General features: G+C 39.4%; 1 protein-coding gene across 5 annotated transcripts in view; it reads left to right on the forward strand.

Moving 5' to 3' along the window:
• The window catches only part of LOC137294654 (ral GTPase-activating protein subunit beta-like), a 374,261-nt gene that overhangs the window by 48,378 nt on the left and 306,568 nt on the right, over positions 1-19,315 (forward strand). For 4 of the 5 annotated variants that reach the window (XM_067825717.1, XM_067825720.1, XM_067825719.1 and 1 more), the window contains 10 exons: positions 1,869-1,993; positions 2,292-2,471; positions 3,311-3,383; positions 4,312-4,485; positions 4,799-4,937; positions 5,338-5,487; positions 6,689-6,952; positions 8,267-8,432; positions 9,355-9,471; positions 9,874-11,523. In XM_067825717.1, the coding sequence (XP_067681818.1) occupies positions 1,869-1,993; positions 2,292-2,471; positions 3,311-3,383; positions 4,312-4,485; positions 4,799-4,937; positions 5,338-5,487; positions 6,689-6,952; positions 8,267-8,432; positions 9,355-9,471; positions 9,874-9,991 (1,506 nt within the window). In that variant the 3' untranslated portion in view covers positions 9,992-11,523. Of the gene's footprint in view, positions 1-1,868; positions 1,994-2,291; positions 2,472-3,310; positions 3,384-4,311; positions 4,486-4,798; positions 4,938-5,337; positions 5,488-6,688; positions 6,953-8,266; positions 8,433-9,354; positions 9,472-9,873; positions 11,524-19,315 lie in introns of those variants that run through there. The other variant, XM_067825718.1, reaches the window with a different exon arrangement.

A 19,315-nucleotide genomic window follows, 5' to 3' on the forward strand; every position in this document is an offset into this window, starting at 1 on the left:
CCCCATCATCTTGCACACGACCTCTTCTTCCCAATTTTCCTAGTGCCCAAGAAAACTCCAGAGAAAAGTTCAGATCAATATACAACATGAAGAGATTAAACGAAGACTATATATGCAAGCAGCAGCTAGACTTCTCCATCAAACTGCTTACACAACTGGGATGGCTAGTAAACTTGATGAAGTTGGAAACATTGCAAGATCTTCAATTCCTGGACTGGATTACCAGTTGGAGATGAAAGCAGTGATCAATGCCATACAACACGTGTCAATCTCACTGATCGACAGAATGATTCTTCCTGACAACTGAACAGTCTCATACCAGGAGCCAAGAATGTTTTAGCAGATGCTCTGTCTCGTCCACTTCATCCATCACCTACAGAATGGATGCCTCACTCAGAGGCATTCCGGCTCATCATAATGAAAGCAGGATCTCCCCATATAGACCTGTTTACAACATGGTTCAACAAACAACTACAGACATTTATCTCACCAGTACCAGATCCTTCAGCCCTGGGCAACAGACGTGAGCATCTCATGGGAAGGACTAAACGCACACGCATTCCCGTCTGTGGTTCTACTACCTCAAGTATAATTAGAGATCAAGCCGACTCGAGTGCTACAACTGACTTTGGTCACACCATACTGGCCAGCGAAAGTCTGGTTCCCAGGTCTAATACAAGGACTCAGAAGTCCAACCCTAAAACTACCAAAGTGGCTGAACCTACTAGTACATCCGCACACCAAGCAAGCTCACGGATACCCGCTCACATTCCAGCTACACGTATGGATCCTATCGACTTGCTTGAAGAAAAGAGGATACTTTACCAGACCAACAAAAGCTGTGGTGAAAACGTATCAATGAATGTCACTTTAAACAAAAAAGTAAATAATAAAGTGAAATTTAGATTGCTAATCCTCATAATTTTACCATGCCATTTGAATATTTAAATCCCAGAATTTTAACGAACGATCATAGTTTTATAATTGGTTTGTGCTATAAGGGGGCATGCACATTAAATGAAACACTGCATGTACTCCCTTGTAATAGAAACCATTATAAGAGATTTGAAACTCTGAATATTTGTTACACAACTTCTGTCTAAGTTTTATAAGTTGAATACTTTATTTGATTTACACAAGTAGTAAGAGGAAGGTACTAGTATATTTAAGATCAACATGAATCTTCAGGATTCACTTGTCTTAGAGAAGTATGACAAGATAAGGTCCCCTGAACTACAGCGGAAGTTGGAAGAAGAGGATCCAGGAAGTGCCATTACACAGTTCCCATGGGGGGATACAGGTTGTATCTAAGGACAGCTGATGAATCAGTGAAGTTGCTTGACCCACCATCAGCTTCTGGAATCATAATAAGCTTGAGTCAGGATAAGGAAAAGTATGTAATTTTTTAGATAAAATTGATATTTTATACTTATCCTGACTTAAGATTTCAAGCCCTCCCAACCTCCCCACAGGAGGTACTTCAGGTTTCCATGTAAATCCAAGTGTCAGGCATATTCACGAGAGAGTGACAAGCATAGTTGGTCATGTGACTGTTTTGGTGGGAAAGTATTCAAGGGCGGCAACTCGTGGGTGAGTGACCTTTTATGTTCTCTTCAAGGGAACTACAAGAGATTCAAGTGTTCCACTTTCATTTGCATAGGAGGAGATAAGCACAAGTCAGGATAATAATAAAGTATCAATTTTATCTAAACAATTACATACTTCAGTGTATATCTCATGTTGCAACATCAGTACAGTTGTATACTGTTTCCTGTGTTAGATTTCATGACTTCATGGTTCTGTCCCCTCTTATGCTCCTGGAGTTATTGTTATGTATGAAGCAGCTGACACTGATAGATGTCTTCCAGATTTCGTCCCAAGCCCACCTGTCTGATCCCGGCCGGCCTATTCCTGATGGTGATGTCGGCATCCACCACAATGTTCAGCACCGATACTTCCCTGAGAGCGTGGACAGAATTCCGCTCACTCAGGCGTAAGTCATCATCATAGCGTTATAGCCATTATTATTTAGTACAGGACACAAAATCTGAACTCATGTACAAAGATGACCTTACATTTCATTTCATTTTCCCTGGCACTAACACATTTTGTAGTGGATACTGAAGTTGGTACCTTCATCTGTCATGTTTAATTTAGTTCTTGAACCAGTCATTATTTCTTCATCCAATGCTGTATTTGATGGTTTTATACCCATGTACACAAACTGAACTACACTTTCAATTCATTAACCACTCCTGTGAACTCAATTTGTTCCTTTATGTTGGCTCCAGGGATAAGAGTATACCCCCCATGGAATCTCTGGTAACCGAGAGCAACAAGGAGGAACTAGATCAGCTGAAGGCACTCATTGAACAGCAGATTGTTTTTGAGGCAGATGTCAGCAACCGGGCCAGAAAAGCAAGGGAGAAAACTCTGTTCCCAGATCCACAGACAGAATGCAAACCCCCAAGGTTGTAGTAGTATTTATATCAGTCATCCATGTCAGTGCCACTAATGCTAGCGCAGTGTGTACCTTATTCATGATATTATTTACAAGTCTACAATGAACATGTTGTATTTTTAGATCATTTATGTATACTCAAGGTTGAGGGTCACCAGGCCATTTATCAAGTGAGTGTCTTCATGTTATTGCTGTACTACCAACAAACCCATTGAAATGAACGTAGCTATCAATGAGGTGTAACAGTATATTCACAGGAAAATGTCTCAACTTACATGAACAGAAATCAAAGTAAGAGTTGCTCTAGGTAAACAGGAACTGTGGGAGTGGGAGCAATGTCACACATGACAGGCAAACTAAGCTGCTGTGTGGAATTGGACTGTTTACAGTCTAGAGATATGATGACAATATTTGGTGTGCAGTCATTCCATTCAAGAGAACTGCCAGCTGACATAATGCAATAGCAGCATACAGACACTGGACTGAACAAGTATGTCCCAAGATATGTTCCCCAATGAGATTCTTTGGGATGTTCTCTGTACAAATATGACCCAGCGCCCGAGTAGGGTAACTCTTCAGGCAGAATGGTGAACAAAACCACTATATGCATGCTGATCAAAAGCATGCCTTCAAAGTGTTGTGATTGTATCACAAAAAATGGTGGACATACCAGATGTTCATCTGCTCATCAGAATATAATTTTACAGATATATATCATCATTACACCCTGTCAATCATTTCCCTTTTATTGTCAGTAGTATTGTGTCCAGTTTGACACAGCATGATAACACAGAGTTGACATTTGAAGAGATATGTTACATGCAATGTGTCTGTATTTCCAATCTCCAGGGTGACCCATGAGTACCAAACAGCGCGCCTCTTCCTTTCCCACTATGGCTTCCTGTCTCTAGAGGCTCTCAAGGTAGGCCTTGACATTGGCACACTTATACATATGAAGAGTTACATAGTCACATTCACAGGGTCACATTCATGATGTCACATGGACACAGTCAGTGTCACATGGTCATATTCATTGTGTCGCATTCATTTGTGCTATACGGTCACTTCAATAGTGTCAAAGTCATATTCAATGTGTGGCATTCATTTGTGTCACATGGTCACTTCAATAGAGTCAGAGTCATATTCATTGTGTCACATTCATTTGTGTCATATGGTCACTTCAATAGTGTTACAGTCATATTCATTGTGTCGCATTCATTTGTGTCACATGGTCATTCAATAGAGTCACTGTCATATTCATTGTGTCGCATTCATTTGTGTCACATGGTCACTTCAATAGTGTCACAGTCATATTCATTGTCACACATGGTCTTTGTCACATTGTATCACATGGTCATTTTGATAGTGTGACAGTCACATGATCACATTCATTGTCACATGGTCTCATTCTCATGTCAAATAGTCATTTTCACAGTTTTACAAGGTCACATTCACTGTGTCATATGGTCATTTTCACAGTGTCATATTAAGAGTCTTAGTCACAATCATTGTCATATTTTAGTGATGTGATGATATTGATAATGCTGTATTGTCACATGTGAATAGTGTAGTGTAGTAGTTATGGTGTGCCTGATTGTATGTAGATACATTTGTGGTGTTGAATCAGGCAGTCATCAGGAAAACAGGAAGTCATTTTCTAACACTCACACTTTGAAACTTTTAGTACATGGACACTTATAATGTTGTAAATGATAATTGTGATATCCTACAAATGACATGACTTAACACTGGTGCAGCTTTATGCTAAGACCTATCCTAGCCATCCAGTCTGTTTGGTTACAAGATGCATGAACTGACTTTGTTAGTGAGCTAACTGTGCCTTTCTCCAGGAACCCTCCACCAGCAGTGTCCCACCAGCCCTGGTCATGCTGGACAACTCGTCGGGTGGGCTGTGCGCTGACCTGGAGGCACTGGACGGTGTACCCAGCAGAGACAATGATACTGTCCACATTTTCTATGCTAAGCCAGGACAAAAGACACCACAAGAAATACTCAGCAATGTGGTGAGTTCATCTGTTTAGTGTTTTACATGATGTGGGATAGGTGGCATGTAGTGGCCCAGGTACAGGAGTTGCTGACCTGTGACTGGAATCACAGAATCTGTCATGATTCTTAAGTTCACTGAATCCATGGTGGTAGGTGACACCATTGAGGTGAAAGACTATCATCACTTTGCTCTCGTCCTCATGGTGGCTCACTATGTGTATATTCCTAATACTAGATATTCACTATCGTAAAACACTGAGCTTTATACAGTCAGAAAGTTTGATCTTTGATGTTACAAGATGTGAGACTGACCTCAGCCTTCCCCTACAGACCACTCAGTCCCGTGTTCAGCCCCAGTTCCTGGAGTTCCTGCACTCACTGGGATGGCCCGTGGATGTCCGGCGCCATGCAGGCTGGACGGGACATATCTCAACCAGCTGGAGGATCATGGAGACTGAAGACTTTGATGGTGAGCCAGACAAAACACTTGGTGTCACCCTTGACAAAACTATAGTACATAGCACTCAAGCATTAGTGTTCACCTTCACCATGTAAACACTCCATAATCTTGTAAAATATCGACAGTAGTTTGTTTTTACACCTACAATTTAATGGCTATAAGTTTATTGTAAACTAAACTTACATGTCATTTACTAGTGCTCCAAATGTTTCTCCAGTGTTTCTCCCCAACTAATTTGGTCATTGATGACAATTGTGTCATTGTTGCTTGATAGCTTTGTTTGTTGCTTATGTTATCAACCTCTGGTTTTCCTGGTTAGACTCAAACATTCTCATGATGTGGATGGTTTTGTCCTGATTGGTGAAAAACAAAATACACTTACTAACAGCAGGCATGTTTCCTGCTTCAGATGATGACTACCAGACTGGTACCGGTGGCAGTGTGTACGATGGGAGGCAGCAGGTACTATACTGGGCTGATGTGTCATCAGAAATGGCCTTTGTTGTGCCATCCCCAGAGACATTCAAGCTGAGGACAGTCAGTGTGGTCAGTGATGCAGGTATGTCAGTCTTGGATGGAGGTAAATTAGACATGGTGTCGGTATCTTTATTTTTAAAGTTTCTTCCATTCTAAGCATTCATTCTTCATGTGTTGGCAGAAGTTTCAGGTAGTTGTTGTGTGAACCAGTGTTCCAGACATATTGGTGAAGAGCTTGTTTGTCTCCTGGTCAGCAGTGTATGCATGAATGCCCTGTACTACTGCTTCAGGTGACACACAGGTGCATGTAAAATATCACAACTGTTGCAGCTGTGTTACACAATTGGTTGCAGCTGGTTGTCACCACACTTTACTGGGGGCTAAACCTGTAATATGTGTTTGTTGATTAACACTTCATGCAGAAATACTTTCACTACATCAAAGCAGATTATAAAATACTCCGGAGCAGAAAATCTAGTGATTGATACGGTGAACAATCATCCACAGGGTCATCGTACAGTGAGACAGAGGTTCCCATTTTACATTGCTCAAAATTCAGTTCTAGATATATGATTCACTACAACAATTTATACAATATCTAGATATTACAGTCATTTTACAAATGCAATAACAAAAAAGAGATTGACAAAATATTTTTATGAAGTTCCAAAGGACATATAAACAAAACAGTAGCAGAAGTTATGCCAGGATTATGAGCCAGATTATATAGACATATAAACAAAACAGTAGCAGAAGTTATGCCAGGATTATGAGCCAGATTATATAGACATATAAACAAAACAGTAGCAGAAGTTATGCCAGGATTATGAGCCAGATTATATAGACATATAAACAAAACAGTAGAAGAAGTTATGCCAGGATTATGAGCCAGATTATATAGAGATATATTGCCTTCCATACACATTCAGTCCTAGTGTCTTTAGTCAATGAGAGATGAAGCTTAATTTTAGAGTGTTTGGACTTGTTCTGATAATATATTAGGTGGACATATTTTACAGTCAGCTTGTAGACTATTAATGGCTCACAAAGACAACTACATTTCCAAATTACTTCCACTTGAAAATGGGTTTTATCTTTGTTGATCAATTTTGAAGAAGTTAGCTTACAGGGGGTGCAGCAAAAGTCACAAATGAGTCAAGAATTCTGGGATATCATCTAGTTCCCATAAGGCATAAACAATAACAACAACCAGTCCTAAGGAATTGCTCCAGGTAAGGGGCGCTTTGGTGAACACAGGATCATTATTACTTTTGCTTCCTCAGACAAATCTCCAACGAGTGACCGTTTCTCCATGAATGAGCCTCACATCCAGCTAACCAAGCCGAAGTCACTTGTTCTGGAGGCAGAGAAGGCAGGTCGACAGGATCGTGAAAGCCCTGGGTCACCACCTGAGGCAGCAGTTGCTAGCGGTAACCAGGCAAGGACACGGAGACTCGGGAGACAGCCCACCTCCATGTTTGGTCCCGATACTAAAGTGTTTGCTGTATGGTTGGAAAACTTTGAAGACCATGAGAACTTCCCTACAGGTTTGTACAATGTGTACCATCTCAAGGGAGAGCATGCATGACCAAACTGAGGAACAGAGCATTGAAAAGGACTTCCCCAAACTGGACTCTGTAGTTAGTACTCCTGTTGTCATTGTGTGGTCCCCACTATATTCAGTGCAATGTGTATTACAGGGGATCTGCTGAGTTTGGCTAGTACAGGACAGGACTCTAATCAGTGTGTAGTCCCCCACTAGAGTACTGTCTGAGATAGAAAAAAAAACAGCTGTTTTTTCACAGTTATCTCTACAGTTTATGTAGTTCATATCCGAAAGTGTGAATTATAAGTTAAAATAAGTTCCTCCTAACAACAGTTCCAATGGTAGGGAGGTAGGAAACATGAAGAATTGTTCTGTACTGAGGAGAGATTAGTGCCAAAATGTGCAATGCAGATTTTTTCAAAGTCCAAAGTGATTTATGTGGAACAGACCATTGCTTTATACAAATTAGTGTGCAATGATATTATATGACAAACGGTAGTTTTAAATGCCGATTTTGTAATTAGACTTAGCGGCATTATAGAAGATAGCTGATGTAAAAAATAATAACTTTCATGCTGAAGCTATTAAGGATGTACCTTACATGGAGTCTCACTATCACTGTGAAAAGAATCAGGTAGTGGGGATCATCTCAAAAGCAAGACCAGGACGGATGAAGCAGATGATGGTTAGAGTCAAACTGGGGATAGATATGTCAGTTAAGATATGATTATCCCATAGGGGAATCAAATTCGGGAAGTATCCGACATGCCATAACATATGTAATAATGTCCAGTCCTGTCGATCTTCAGGTTCTCATGCCACCTATATATTTTGAGACGTTTTATACAATGCTTTTCTACAGGTATCAGGTAACATACCTTTTTACATATGTTACCATCAACTTCATGAAAGAAAGACATGTAAGATGTTTGTTAATTAATAGAATGAGACACATTCAACACACATGAAAATGCACAAAATATCTTTGGGATGACCCCTTTGTGCCAGAGGTAGCACATGCTTTTCATACCATGTGAGTCAATTTTCTGTCGTCATACCTGGCTGAACGACCAAATTGTCATCTATAGTTTGAGGTATTGTTTTGAGCAGTTAGAAGTTTTGCATGATATAACGAGTAAACATGCTTTTCTGGATATCCTCTTATGCCTCCCACTGAATGCCCAGTTAGGCTGAAGTGAGTTATTTTGACATATTCTGTTTGCAGCTGTGTAAATTTGAGGGATACAGAGTAACAGTCTGAAAACAGTTTTTGTCTCCGACAGTACAGTAGTATTCAGTGCAATCTGTGTTACAGGGGATCTGCTGAGTGTGGCTAGCACAGGACAGGACCAACAGTGCAGCTCCAGCTCATCCTCTGTACAGAAGGTGCCAGAGAAGGACATCTTTATCCTCTTCATACATGCACTGCAGAACGGCTTGTTCCGCATCCATCTGCAGCTGCAGGACAAGGGCCACACCAAGTAAGGAAAGATGATATCACAGTAGTAGACTGACATTGTTGCACTGTTCCGTGGATCTCACATCCTGGGTTTGGAGGGAATCACAAGCTTGGTTGACGAGTTTCATCTAAGTGTGTAATGAAAGAAACTGGCACCAAAGTACCTATTGTCACTGGGGTATTTACAGTGAGCCTTGTTCAGTTGTCCTGAAAGGAATGTGATGAGTTGACCTTGGTACGCCCCGTTCCTGTTATATAGTGCTAAGACCTTCCCGGTGACAAAATATGCGTGGATCTATTGGCTTTACAACCCTCTGTCTACTATGTATAAAATGTTTGATTATCTCTTTGTAGGCAAAGATCATATTGTCCTGTGATTTCTATAGAAGAATGACATGGACTGGTCTCCTATATGCCAAAATGTTCATAAATTAGTTTACAAGGCCAGCCTCGATTATGTAAATTCTGCTTTGATATAGCCGACATTTGATGATTTTTGTGGCATTGAAATAATATAAAATAATATTGTGTTACTTTGTAGTGCCTCGTGTGTGTGTGTGTGTGCGTGTGCGTGTCCTCCCTAACATTCACAAAATGCAGAAGCAAGCACATACTTCAAAACATCATGTTATTCACAATAAAGAAGTCGCCATCCATAAACCTTGCTTTTCTTATGTATTACACTTCTAAATGCCCCTCGCAGATTTCATTCACCCTTTCATTGTGAAACAAATATTGGTTGATGCAGTTTTCTCTTTACCCACTCACCTACTCACTCATTTCGCCTCTCATACTGATATCATGTACATGACTTAGCTTATTCACTCACTCACTCACTCACTCACTCACTGCCTCACTCACTCATTCACTCATTCAGTGATGTCAGTGTATTAGTTGCTATAATCTTTCCCTTCCTCACTCGTTTGTGTCATAATTCTATCTAGGATGTCAATGGCCATCCCACTGGTGGACGGAATGTTGGTGAGTCGACGCACGCTAGGGACACTAGTCAGGCAGACCGCCATCAACATCTGCCGCAGGAAGAGACTTGAGAGTGAATCGTAAGTTACATGCTTGTAGTTGATCTTATACAGCCCATTTTCTAAATATCTATGTCACTGTGTCTAAGTGTACAACCACATCATTTTAGCATACAACGGGTGCTGGAGTAGCCATGGTGTGGAAGCATTGGAGTCCCACGATAAAATATGAAACTCATTTGAGCAGTAAGGGTGTCCACAGAGTCACTGATTTAATAATCTTTTATCATACACTGACATTCATTTGTTCACTTAACAAGTGCTTTTTCAAATAATCATAAGAAATGTTAAATTCTTCTTGCATTATATGTGTGTATTTATTGTCATGAAAAGGATTACTTTTAAGGTGGCATAAAGGAAGTATCCCTCTGAAGCAATCCATTGGACTTACAGTGCTATTATTGAAGTATATATTCCCTGCAGGTACCAGCCTCCCCACGTGAGACGCAAGCTGAAGATTCAAGAGGTGGTCAACAAGTATCGCAGCAGCTTGACGGAGGCAGAGTTCTACACTGCTCTCTTCCAGGATACCCCCAAGTGAACATATCATGGCCATCTCACACTGATAGTCTTTGTGTGGAACTTATGTCTCCATGCAATCATACTTCAATCATAGCTTCAGATTTTGAATTGCAAAGGTTGTATATACCAAGAATGTGAAAACAGCTGATGTTGAGTTATCTCCCAGTTAAGGAAGAGTCACTGAAGCAGAACATCAAGAAGAGCAGTTCTGAATGTCCTGCCCTGGGCTGCTACATCTTGTCGTGTGTGTATGGCAGTCATACAGCCAATATCACAGTGTAAGATGTCATACTAAAAAATGAGGGTGTGGTCAAAGCCTCTAGGTCATTGTGGCTATACACTGTGTGTGAACATTTTTCTTAGGAAATGTAATTTGTTTTGTCAGTTCCAAATGTTAGAAAGGTATGTGGTTATGTGTATGTTATTGATATTATACTGTTAATATCATTAATATTTGTTATTCATTATTCGATCAGCCACAGGTAATTTCTAGTCACCCAGAACTCTGTATAGTCCTCAAATGTGAAGCCACCTACTACTTACTGACATCCTATTGTGTTGTGACTGTGTTATGTCCTGGTGCTATATGTCAGCTCTCTGTATGCAGCTGTGTACATGCTACACCCCATGCATTATAACACAGAACTGGCCTTCATGGTCAGTGTCACAACAATGACATTGCATCACAATGCTGTGCTGACCATTGTGACATCATTGGTTACCATGATGTCACAGTCTGATGATGTCACTAATCGTTCTGCCCCTGAATCTGGTTAATACACTTTACAATCAAGACACTAGTTATCAATGTGTCCAAACTTAAAAAGATGGCAGATGATTTTGGATGATAAATGGAATCCTTGTATCCGTTGATATTAAACACATCATGTTCAGCACTCCTAGCTCGGCAAGCTTCAATGTTTAAACTGTTATTGACTTTATGATGGTAACATATCAATATAGACTGACACATAGATTCTTGGTATACTGTGCAGTGTAAAGTGCTGGCAGGTTTGGCACTATGGGTATGCTCTTGCTGTTGACACTGGTGAGAAATGAATGCATTTTGATGAATTTCTGTTTATGTTTTGAATGTTACTTCATTGTTACAGAGTGATTTGCCATCTTGACAGTATTGCTATGAAAAAACACAAGCTAAAGGAGCTAGGTCTGAAATATCATTAGAACATCATGGCAACCTCTAAATACGTAGTCTTGTTTAAATATGTCTGCTATAGTATTGATTGGTTACCATTCATGTGAGATAATCTTTCTCCCCTATGTAATGCATGTATGTTCACCTACTTAGAGCTGTTTTATGAAACAATATACCCTGCTTTGAGTACAATGGTCCTTGATTGTTAAGATGGTTGCAAGATGGGTGTTGTGTTGAATGTTCAGATTATCAAGTATTGACAGTACTTGATCCACCATTTCCTGATTTGGACCAGTATCATCTCAACAGTGTTATGACATACTGATTGTCATTGTTACTCAATAGGGCAAGTGCTTTTTATGGGAGGCGTGCAGTATTAAATTTTATATATTGTTCTTATTTGTTTTGTTGTTTTCAAATGAGGTCCATGTCATACTGGCTGAATAGATCACAGAGGACAGGCATGGACGTCTGGTGTCTACTGAACAATGAATAAGCACAAAAGGATCTCCAACTTCATGTCATAGTGCCTGAATCTTCTGATGGTTTGCCATGGTCTGATGGTGAAGGTGTCAGTGTTCGGCAACAATATGGGTAGTTGGTCATCTGACGGTTTACATGGACTAGTGGCTGTGCCTGTGTTCATCAGTAGCATGGGTAGTCGATCATCTGATGGTTTACATGGACTAGTGGCTGTGCCTGTGTTCATCAGTAGCATGGGTAGTTGGTCATCTGACGGTTTACATGGACTAGTGGCTGTGCCTGTGTTCATCAGTAGCATGGGTAGTCGATCATCTGATGGTTTTGCATGGGTTACATGCCACAAAGAACAAGTGATACTTGGGGTTTGATCACTTGTATGTAAAGCACTCAATGACCTGAACATTCATTACTGGTTTCACCAACTGAACTCATCCCGTGTAATCATTGTATTAATAGATGGAACCTACTCTTGTTGATGGGCTACATGTACATAACTTCTGGGCTCAGTTGTCATCTCCAGCTGAGGTGTTCATGTCAGGGGAGGAGGATGCATCATGATGCATACTGAACCAATAACTAGGGTGATGCAGTCTCTGGCTACAAAAGTATAACAGTACCAGCAGTAGTCAGGTTTCAGTGGATTAACGGTCAAGTCCCAGCTATGTCAGTTCATTTAGAGCAGTCTCAGATAAGCATCTAAATCTAGACTTTTGAGTGAAGTGTAGGTAGCGTTAGTGAGCGTTAGTGCCATATCTCATATGTATCATGAAAATGAAAAACAGTGTTTTTGTTTTTGTTATTTTGCAACACTTTGCAAACAAATCCCTGGAATTGTAGTCTGTGTACTAGAATGGTTCTACACAGCATATACATGATACACGTGAATGGAGGCAACCCTGTTTGAAGCATACATATAATATGTTGGCTAGTAATGATGCGATTATCATGTTGGTTCATCTCACTGTCTAAGTAAACATAGTCTCAGTATTATTCATTGCACTCCTCTACTAAGTCTAACAAACCCTAGTAGTAGGTCACGTCTTCTGACTGTCCAATCAAATGTGAGACGGCTGAACGGATTTTACCAATCAGACAACCGCTGATCCCTCAACAAATGGAAATCTGCATAAAACACAGATATTTGACCTGCAGTGTATACACTTTGGGCTTTCTGATGAAATGCTTACCATTAGCGAATAATTCAGCGAGCTGACATCCTTGAATATTGACAAAAACACTATTCAGCGACTGTTTACTCACTGTTGACAGTGTTCTAGCATGTTCCAGGTGCATCACCCATAAGCGATCGTACGGAAAATGCATTCAGATGCATTCAGGTACAAATCTTTTTGAAGTAAAAGTTCAAAAGGTATGTGCGATTTTGCGATTTGGTAAGCCATATTCTGATTGGTCAATCTCAAAGGTTACCTGATGCGACCTCCTACTAGGGTTTGTTAGACTCAGTTAAGGAGTGTAATGAAAAATACTGAGACTAAGTTTACTTAGAATGGTTCATCTCAGGAATGTATTTATACAAATATACCAGATCCTACATGAGTTGGATGGGTCACTGGAGTCCTAGAGTCACATGCTCATCTTCCTCACATATATATGATCATCGTAAATTTCAAAACTGACAAAATCTTTTTATAGAATTCCCAAGAAATTATTTTGCTAGTGTTTTCTTCCTTGTGTTTCAACGAATCAATAGTGTCAATATATACTTGCAGTCTCATGACTCATAAAAACTTTTTCAAACTGAAAAAACAGTTTGTCTGGCTGACAGACCAATTCTTCAAAAGTCAGGCCTGGTAAACTATCAGAGTTTTTTTAGCCTACCAATCATAATGGTTCACAGAATCAGTAGAATACAATAGTGATACATGGACAAAATGCGGAGGGCTGTGTTGGGTTGCACTGATCTGTATAATCTTGTTAACCCTCCTAATAGACTGATGAATCAATACTAATGTCCCAGTATACTGTATCCACAGAAAGTAACACCATGGCAATCTCCAGAGAAAACATCTGTCAATAAACTTCATCAAATGATTGATTTTGGCGTATGGGATAAGATTTCAGAGACAAATTTCCTTGGCTACAGTCCTCTGGGAAACAATGAATTCATCAAAAAGAGCTGTTCGCATGTTTGATATACTTGCTGTTTCCCTGAGTTTAATAACTGTAATAGGCTGTTATTACATTGCCGGCTGTAACTAACACAATGGATGAACATTATTGGGGCACTGTCGTCAGTGCTGTTATAGTTGCAGTCTGACAACGGTATCCTCTCTGTACATTCAGTCTGAACCAGACAAGCTAGTGGTGGATATTAGGAGCACCGTCACAAGTGTCAGCTTTGCATTAGAGGGACGTGTCTCTGCACAATATTTCCAATAGACTGACTGAAGCTGTCTGAGGAATAGGAAATATTGATTGTGAAGTTAAGCCTGCTCTGCTAATAAATATTCCAAGGAAATGCCCTTGGGAAATAATGTAGTTTTGTCAAAGCCAGTAAGTAAATATAGTGCAGTGATAAGGTCAGTGAAAACCTATTTGATTACAGTGAATATTAGAGCCTAATATGTTCTGGAAATGAATAAAATATATCTACAACATATTTTTAAGCATTTTTTTTTTACACATTGGCACACATCACAAAACCTTCCAGCACTATTGATTAAATATCTATTTTCTAATGATTAATATTGTAAGGGAGGGTCAATGCTTGTCCATATTTGTGTATATTTCAGACAAGGTCTATATTGATGGATGAACGCTCAAACATGGCCTTGATGAAGCGAGTTTCTATTCTTTTGGAACTATATCATGTAGTATTCATGCATAATTTCTGCAGTAAAACCTTATCCACATCTTCTGAAACATCCTTGAAACTGGCAAAAAAATATTGAAACACTGTCAAATTCACTGAATCTAAAAAAATATTACCTCCTGTCCTACTTAACCAATGTCTCCCACCATGATATTGCTGAAATATTGCTTACAGCAACATAAAATTAAGGTCACTATGTAACTAAATATATTTACTATGTAAGTATTTCCCCAAAACATGTTTTAGCTTTATGCTGTACAGAATGATCAAGATATTATATATCATTTATAGAACTTGTGTCTGCTTGTACATAAACAGTAGGTGATATTCTAGTACTGTGAAGTGTTATGAAGAGCAAACACATTAAGGCAGTAGGTGTCCCATATGACTGTAGAGCTGATTATCCATGAAGCATGACAGGTATTTAGTTTGTTGTCAGCATTATCCAGTCTATGTTAAGCTGAATATATTCTATACCTTATTGATAGTGTATTCATTATATAATTAATTTGCTATATGCACTATATATATTAAGTGCGCATACTGTATAAAAACATTACACTATGTGGAGTTCAAAAAAACATAATAACAAAGTTTTTGAGTTCATTTTGCTTTTCATAAACTTCTTTATTTACAAATGCAAGTTTCAAAATTTAGAATTAAGTTTTAGCAGATCTGTAAGGAAATGAACATTAGATACAAGAGAGAAAAGCACACAGCTTTTAGAAACAGCGATCAACATAAGTTCTATCAGGCCTGAATGTTATATCATGTACTTTTTGCGTCACTGGACCAGCATTAAGCAAGATTATTAAATGTATATTAAGCATGTAGACCAGCAGATTCCTATCAAGTTGTGTGTGAATGTAGGTGTGTAAGATGGTGAATGAGTGTTTGTCCTAATGGGGAAAAATCTTCTTCCACTGTACCTTCTTTAAACACCCACGAAATACAACATTACATGTATGGCATGCAGCAGCTTGCATTACCCTGGCTGTGACCTGTCACATTTGTCACGAGAAACAACATACGTGAAACCAAACAAAAAACCCAAACAAACAAAATTCAGGGCTCTCATCAAGTGTCTGAACCTTGCTTTAGCTACTGATAATAGGTGTTAAACTTCTAAACATCTGATTAAATAATAGCTAAATGGTTTTACAATGGATTTCTGCTTTGTATACATACAGCACCTAACTGTAGTGATTGTTGTGAACCCACATCTCCCAGGAATCTGCTGGTGGTGTTGCTTAAAGGTCAGATAATTTAACTCAAAATATCAATGTTGTTGGGGCGTCAGTACACAACATAAAATGTGTATCATTAGTCTCGCATGCCATCAAGCTGTGTTATATGTATGCAAATGTTCAGATAGTGATATTTGTTTTTATAACTCAAAATGCTTGTCGTAGAGTACCATGTGTCATTAGAGATTTGTTATTTAGCAGTCCAAATAGAAATGTCACAATTAGCAGTGAGATCTTATACAATTCAAATTTGAAAATGATCACTTCTTTGAAATGGTAACATGCCAAATTGTGTACTTTTGTTGAAACAGCTAAAGACAAGATTGGGTGAAGATAGGACGAAAATATCTGGAGTTACATGTGTCATCCAACACCAACAAACAGTATATGACTAATACTCGGTTGTATGACACTTCTCAGTGAGAATGACCAAAACATGGGAGGGAGCTGTGAAAATTAACACTTAACAAAGGGGTACTCAAAGCCCACAGTCTAGGCTAATAAAAATTCTGTCCAACTTTCATTTTTGTGGAAGTTGCGGTGATTGAGTGGGTTAGGGCCGTTAGGCAGCTGACTTTGTGTGCTGGCAGTTAGGTGCCTGACTCTGAGGGTGTGGGTCCGATTTCAGAGGGGTACACAAAGCCTGCAGTCTTGACTACCAGTTGTCTTACTTCCATTTTTGACTCTGAGGATGTGGGCTCAAATCCCAGATAGGACTCAACTCAAAAAAGTACTAGAATTTGTACTTTACTAAGAAAGTGTAATCCAAAATATATCATATGTTACAAAACATTCAAAGCTGGAATTCATATAGTGAAATAGTTCATGGTCCAAAAACAAACAACTGTGAGTAGATTCAGATCTCAGATCCATGTGATGCAAATACTGCCTCACAGTGTCATTGTGTTTTCCTGAGAAGTATCAGGATTGTTGCCAAGGAAAGACTGTTGGACTCCTTAGTATGGATATGGCCATTTCCTTGGGAAGATGCGGAGAGACAGGGTATGAGAAATACCCATTGCTGTTATGTTTGGCTATGCTGGTATGGCATAACATTTATCCCTTTCTATGCCTCACTCTTGCATGACATTCTGCGAACTCTTGTCCAACCATATTTTCTTGTGATGCAAATCTTGTCTGTACACTGAGGTATATTGTTAACCCATACGTTCTTGATTGGTTGCTGATATTTTGAGATCATCAAATCTTGATCCTTAGCAAACTTTGAGTAGTATATGTAAGTAAATAATGTTATATTAATATTAATACACTGGTGATTGTCCAGATCAGGCCAGTTACACTCATAAACACAATGCTTGTAGAGGAATCAACTAGTCTATGTATTTACAAAACATGTAAAAGCATTATTTTATATAGATAAATGAGCTACTTTAAGTGTGTACAAATAACATATGAATCCTTCAGCCATGTATCTCCCACCGGACGTGAAGGTGTGTCAACAGAAAACTGTCACATCAATTTGGAAAGAGGAAACCATATTTTCAAACTGTGACAAGTTTTGTGTCTTCTCACATTGATGTTGTCACAGCTTGGCAAGGCAGTTGGAGCAGTATTCAGTTCCTTGAAGACGAATGTATGTGTGAATTGTCCCTTCCACATAGTCCCGAATGATGTGTTCATCTCATTACACCTGCACAATGTATATGGAACCCTGGAATGTGTTTATTATATTGTTACCATGTATCTGATGCCCATTAATAACAACACACTAAATTAAATTTGTGATAAAGATACGACAATCACAACAGTTGTTTTGTATTTTGTTTAGCAAGCATGCAAGACACATGAATATTACATGTTATTCAGGACATTTTGCACGTTAATTACATGCTGTTCCCAGATGTTAGAATGATTTCTGTACACGGATGGGATGAAGTCCTTTATGTGTAAGGGACACAAATGGTCCAGTTTTCTAAGGGACTGCAAGTCCTTGTGCAGAGCCATCAATCTCATGCAATCCCACAGTCTGTTGTTTGTGGGAATAGCAAACTGGTGACATTGATAATGTCAACATCATGCCCAAGCTTGTGGCTTTACCAAATGTATAAACCTGCACCAGATCAGTTGTTTACACAGACAGAACGCATATGGTGTGATATAACAAACACACTGACCAATGCAGCATTAACCTGCTCATCAATCGGCATAGAGTGAAACAGGAAATACATCTTCAATACAACTGAATTCAAAGGACAAACGTTATTGTGCAACTGTTGACACATTATTCTCCTATCATTCCTAGGGTGGGTCTTGTCATCTTTTTACAGTGAAATGCAGCATTTACTGGAATCAGCTATACTAGGGCTTATCATCAAGCCTCGTGAATGCTGGAGTTGAAACTAGCAGTTGTTTTGTCTTCCTGGTTTGAGAAAGTGTGGCTCCCATTCTGTGCCTAAATTAGGGTAGGAATTGTCTTTCAGGCACGCCATTACCACTATTAACAATGTTTAGGTGAGAGGTTTACTGTATTTAGTGTCATGTTTCAGGCGATACTCTGATATGTTACTCGGAAATAAGTATGGGCATGAAATGTGTTAGGGCAGACAAACCTTTATCTTTTATGTAATGCATGTTTGATTTAATATTAAAGCCATAACATTCTTGTGAAATGTCAAGTTGATATATCACGCTGCTGAGAAGGTGTGCTTGCAGAGAGTCAGTGTGTTACATGATCATCTGGCATAACCTGTCATGCAGTTCGTGAATAAAAACAAACATGATGAGTTGACAAGGACAAAATAATCATGTCTCTTGGGATGACCACACCCAGCATGGTAATATAAAGGTATTGATTTTCCAGGTCTAATCATGCCTTGCAGAGAATGACTTTGCATAAAGCACAAGACTGCAACTCCCTTGATTACTGATAAATGCCTTATACAAGCTTTGGTAAGTTATCATGATTTGGCCAGGTGTAATCACCAGTGGAAGGAAGCATGAACTTCAGACACTTGAATGAAATTGTCAGGAACTGGTCAGACATGTACACTTGTATGAAACAGCCAGGAACTGTTCAGACGTACACTTGTATAAAACAGTCAGGAACCGTTCAGTCTTCTACTCGTGTATGAAACAGCCAGGAACTATTCAGACTTGTACATTTATATGAAACCCGAACTGTTCAGACTTGTGCACTTGTATGAAACAGTCAGGAACTTTTCAGACGTGTACATTTATATGAAACCCGAACTGTTCAGACTTGTACACTTGTATGAAACAGTCAGGAACTGTTCAGACGTGTTATCTTGTATGAGTGAGTTAGTGAGTTTTAGTTTTACGCCGCACTCAGCAATATTACAGCTATATGGCGACAGTCTGTAAATAATCGAGTCTGGACCAGACAATCCAGTGATCAACAACATGAGCATCGATCTGCGTACTTGGGAACCGATGACATGTGTCAACCAAGTCAGCTAGCCTGACCACCCGATCCCGTTAGTCGCCTCTTACGACAAGCTGAGTCGCCTTTAATAGCAAGCATGGGTTGCTGAAGGCCTATTCTACCCCGGAACCTTCACGGGTCTATCTTGTATGAAAGTGTCAGGAGGTGCACTCTTATATGAAACAGTCAGGAACTGTTCAGACTTCTTGTATGGAACTCTC

Source organism: Haliotis asinina, chromosome 8 (assembly GCF_037392515.1).
Source record: "Haliotis asinina isolate JCU_RB_2024 chromosome 8, JCU_Hal_asi_v2, whole genome shotgun sequence".
Lineage (NCBI taxonomy): Eukaryota > Metazoa > Mollusca > Gastropoda > Lepetellida > Haliotidae > Haliotis > Haliotis asinina.